A 4,469-nucleotide genomic window follows, 5' to 3' on the forward strand; every position below is an offset into this window, starting at 1 on the left:
CACTTAAAATGTGAAATTATTTTTAGATTTACTTACATATTATGTCTCCCCAACTATGAAATATAAACTTTATTGTTGTTGTTAGGTGTCATGGAGTCAGTTCCAACTCATAGTGACCCTATGTACTACAGAAAGAAATACTGCCCAGTCCTGTGCCATCCTCATAATCGTTGCTATATTGGAGCCTATTCTTGCACCCACTATACAAACCTTGCAAGAGCAAAAATCTTCACTCTTGTTAACTGCTGTATCGCAATAATGCCTGGCACAGAGAAAACATTTTTTTAAGTACTTGTTTAATAAGCCAGTATCCCAGAAAACTCTCATACCCATTTCATTTTACAGGAGAAACTGAAGTTTAAAGAAGTTAAACGAATCACCGAAGTTTGCACAACCAGTAAACGGCAACACTGGGTTTTATGACCTTGCCTGATTCCAAAGCTTGGGTCTTTAATTACTACACCACGCTGCTTCACTAAATTTTACAATTTACTATGCCGCGTGCGAGTATAAGGCTCAGAAGTTTAATTTTCCAAACTGTATGCAGAGGTACGCCATTCCACCACACTACGGCCCGGACCAACGACGACTCCTTCGCAAGCCCCAGCTGCCCTGCACGCCGCCTCCACCCCTTTTCCCCCTCCTCCCCGCTCCTCTCCGGTGGTTTTGTCGAGAGCGCCTGCGCGGTAAGCGGATCTCGCGCAAAGGTTTCTGGGATTGGTAGTTAACGTTCTTTCTGACCCTGGCATTCACTTGAAAAAAGAAACACCTGTAAAGAACGATACAAATTATATTTCTCTGAAATTCATGAAAATTAAATAATACGCAGATTCTGGCTAAGGAGAGTGGTACAAACTCGTCTTTTTCCAACGAGAGACGCCAACTTGGAACAGGCGCTGGGCAGACAGCTGCACGGGGTCCTTTACTGGGCGGGGCTTTCTCGCGGTGGCTTGTGGTTCCTTCCTGTCCTACCTCTTTCTTTCCCTTGGAGCTGCGGTACCGCTAGCATGGGTGAGAGTTGTCTGTAGTCAGACTGAGGGGGCTGCAAGGGGGACTCGGGGTCTTGGGTGCGGGAGGGCGGGCAGATGGGAGCGGAGCAGGGAAGGAGGCCGTCGTGGGGAGGCCCGACGAGAGAGGGCCCGGAAAGCATCGTTTCTACAGGCCTACGGCCCGGCGCGGAAGGAGTTCACGCGGTCTGGAGGCCAGCGGACATTCTCACTCGCCTTACCGAGGGGCACAAGGCTGGCGACCCTGCCTCAGAGCATTGACGTGGGGCTTTCTTAAAGTGTGCGATTGGAGCGCCTGTGTTCTTTCTAACGTTGGTTGGTTAGAGGAACTGAGGTTTGTCTTGTAGGCCAAAATGTGCGGCAAGAGCCCACAGGCTTGAGGATGTACATGTCTTGAAGCTAATGTCACCGTAGATGGACACTAACTCTGTGAAGTGTTTTTTGTAGAGGAACCAAGGTGATTTCTTTTTTAAATTTTAGGCAAGTGTCGAGGTCTTCGTACAGCCAGGAAGCTCCGTAGCCACCGACGGGACCAGAAGTGGCATGATAAACAGTACAAAAAAGCCCATTTGGGCACAGCTCTGAAGGCCAATCCCTTTGGAGGCGCTTCCCACGCAAAGGGAATTGTGTTGGAAAAAGTGTAAGTCAAAGTTGTTTTTTTATAGTAACTCGGGACAAATATACTTAATGCTTTTTGGAGGGATTATTATACAGATTATAGGTTTCTGTGTAGTCATATTTGTTTGCATAATCCTCAATATTTAGGAGTTGGTGATGTGAAGGCACATGTATTATGTGGGGGAACTATTCTAAAGAAGTTCTTTATTCGTTACATATACATTATGATACAAGAACTGTTGTTATTTTGTAGTAGAGAAAACTACAGTGACTTCAGTGAGCTCATTCTGTTACTGTTGAACCACATGAATTTGCCAGTATTTGACCTTGACTAAAAAAAGTAACTTCATATGGTTCAATCAAATTTAGTGGCATTCAGGATTTAAACCCAGACTTTCTAGCTGTAGTTCAGATATCTTTACGAGTACTAGAAAGAGGCTAGAAATTTCTTAAGCTAACTAATACTGAAGTTTTTAAAAATTGGTTGAAGTTACAGGACTTTGACAATTTTAGATAGCTCACTCTGCTGTTTATATTTCAGAGGGGTTGAAGCCAAACAGCCAAATTCTGCCATTAGGAAGTGTGTCAGAGTCCAGCTGATCAAGAATGGCAAGAAAATCACAGCTTTTGTACCCAACGATGGTTGCTTGAATTTTATTGAGGTAAATATCTCAGCTAAATTAATCTACGTGTACCTTCTGTTGTGATTTCCCCCCGTTTTTTATATGAATGGGAGTTTTCTTACATGAATGGTTATTCTTTAGTGATTGCCACTGACACTACAAGTAAATTGTTCGTTTTATTCCAGGAAAACGATGAAGTTCTGGTTGCTGGATTTGGTCGCAAAGGTCATGCTGTTGGTGACATTCCTGGAGTCCGCTTTAAGGTTGTCAAAGTAGCCAACGTCTCTCTTTTGGCCTTATACAAAGGCAAAAAGGAAAGGCCAAGATCATAAGTTTTGATGATGAAAATGTGATAGTAATAAATTTTCATATGCCAGAAATGCTTGTGTCTTATTTCCTCTTGTTGTTATGTACCATCCAGTTGGTCCAGACTCATAGCAATCCTGTGTACAGCAGGATGAAACACTGCACCGTCCTCACAATTGTTATGATTTACTCCTTACCGCACCATAATGTAGCATTGTGTACTTAACCAGTTTTAAGAAAACAAAGTTACTTCAGGATTCTCTGGAGAAATGGGATTCATAAACTAGGACAAAGCGTTAACCCGCTCACTTGTATAGAAACTTTTGATAGCTAGGCAGGCAGATAGAAATCTGGAGTAAGTAAGTTCACAGTTCTAGTACAGAGTTTCAAAGAATCGGAATTGAGATCATTTTTAGACATTCCCTGCTGTAGTGTTTTCCAAGTATTCAAAGGTGTCAGAATATGTGTTGTAATTCTGTATATAGACTATTGCTTAAAATAGGGAAACTTAGGCATTGGAGGATTTAGACTGAAGGTGATGGAAGTGTGTGCCAGGCAAATTGAGGCAGAAAACAGCAAAAGTTTCTGGAGAAGGGAGACCAGGTATTACAAGATTGGTCTTTTTAAATGCTTCATGTCATAGGTTGGATCCCTGGTGGCACAGGTCTACTAGCTGTTCTTTAGAAACCCTATGGGGCAGTTCTGCTCTGTCCTATAGGGTGGTTGTGAGTTGGAATTGATGGCAGCGGGTTTTTTTTGTTTGTTTTTATGTCATAAATTTGGCAATAACATTCATTCTGACTGTATCAACTCAAAGCACACAGTTAAATGTGATTAGGAATAAATCAAGGTTGGTGGTGGTAACTGCTGAAGCTGGGTGTTTGGTACATGGGGATTTGCTGTCTACAAATTCTTGTTCGCAGTTTTCTGTTGAAAAATGGATGTCTCTAAAATGAGCCCATTAGCCTCATTGAAGTGTCTGAGGAGCTGTTGACTGGACCATTCAAGTAAAATACAGGTTTATTTGCTCTCTGACCAAAGTCTAGTGTATATGTCTAGGATCTGTTAAGAATGGAAAACCATTCTCATTCCCCAGACTCAAAAACTAGAATCTTTACTATAGGTGGCTCTTACCTATGCTAACCTTACCTACTCTAGCTTTACCTGTCTCTCCTCTCCTTTGCTCCCCTTGTTCTAGCAACACTGGCTTTTCGGTTACTGTAATCTCAATTTCCCATCCAGCCTCAGAACTTCTTCCCACCATTCCAGTGTTTAGGGCTGCTCACATTTTATTAGCTGCTTGTTCTGTCATCTCAGACTTCACCGATCCAAGCTTGCATGGTCTTCCCTGATCCTCTTAAACACAGCCGAACTGTTGCAATCACAAAATTGTGTGATTATTTTGACTGTCTTCCCCTCTAGGGTGGAGAGAGACTGGCTATTCTTGGTTTCTGTTCCAGAGCTTTGTAGCATCTAGTTCAGTTGCACGGTCGATATTTGTTAGATCATTCCCGAGGGCTGCCCGATCATTTCGAAGGAGTTCCCTCACTTAACCCAGCTGTTTGCTATTCAGGGAGTATTTTTGGACCTCCTTTGACCGGCTGCAGGCCCTGGCCTGAAAGCTGGAAAGAAGTTGCAGAGGGGTGCATGGTTCCATCCCCAAAGAGGCAGGTTTGGCACAGCCAGCCTTCAGACTGGTGTCCTCAGAATGGCTAGGCTCCTGTAGCAGGAGTAATGATCAGCGACAGGGAGTAGGGGGGACAGTGCAGGCATAGTACCAGGGGTGGATCCCCGTGTCCAGCAGTGCCAAACTTGTAAAGACAAGATAGGGGGAGTTCAGACACCCTTTGACAATGGTTCACACGTTTAGTCTGTCAGGTAAACCTGGGATGATATGCTTATATAAGACCACTCT

The 4,469-nt window shown here is 43.6% G+C and overlaps 1 protein-coding gene across 1 annotated transcript; it reads left to right on the plus strand.

Annotated features, from left to right (window-relative positions):
- The first annotated feature begins 961 nt into the window (after positions 1–961).
- RPS23 (ribosomal protein S23) lies at positions 962–2,628 on the plus strand. The gene is made up of 4 exons (XM_023729460.1): positions 962–1,011; positions 1,488–1,647; positions 2,167–2,287; positions 2,434–2,628. The coding sequence occupies exons 1-4, from the start codon at positions 1,008–1,010 to the stop codon at positions 2,578–2,580; spliced, it is 432 nt and encodes a 143-aa protein (XP_023585228.1). The 5' UTR covers positions 962–1,007; the 3' UTR covers positions 2,581–2,628.
- The last annotated feature ends 1,841 nt before the right edge of the window (positions 2,629–4,469 follow it).

The sequence above is a fragment of the Trichechus manatus genome, unplaced genomic scaffold (assembly GCF_000243295.1).
Source record: "Trichechus manatus latirostris isolate Lorelei unplaced genomic scaffold, TriManLat1.0 scaffold00029, whole genome shotgun sequence".
NCBI lineage: Eukaryota > Metazoa > Chordata > Mammalia > Sirenia > Trichechidae > Trichechus > Trichechus manatus.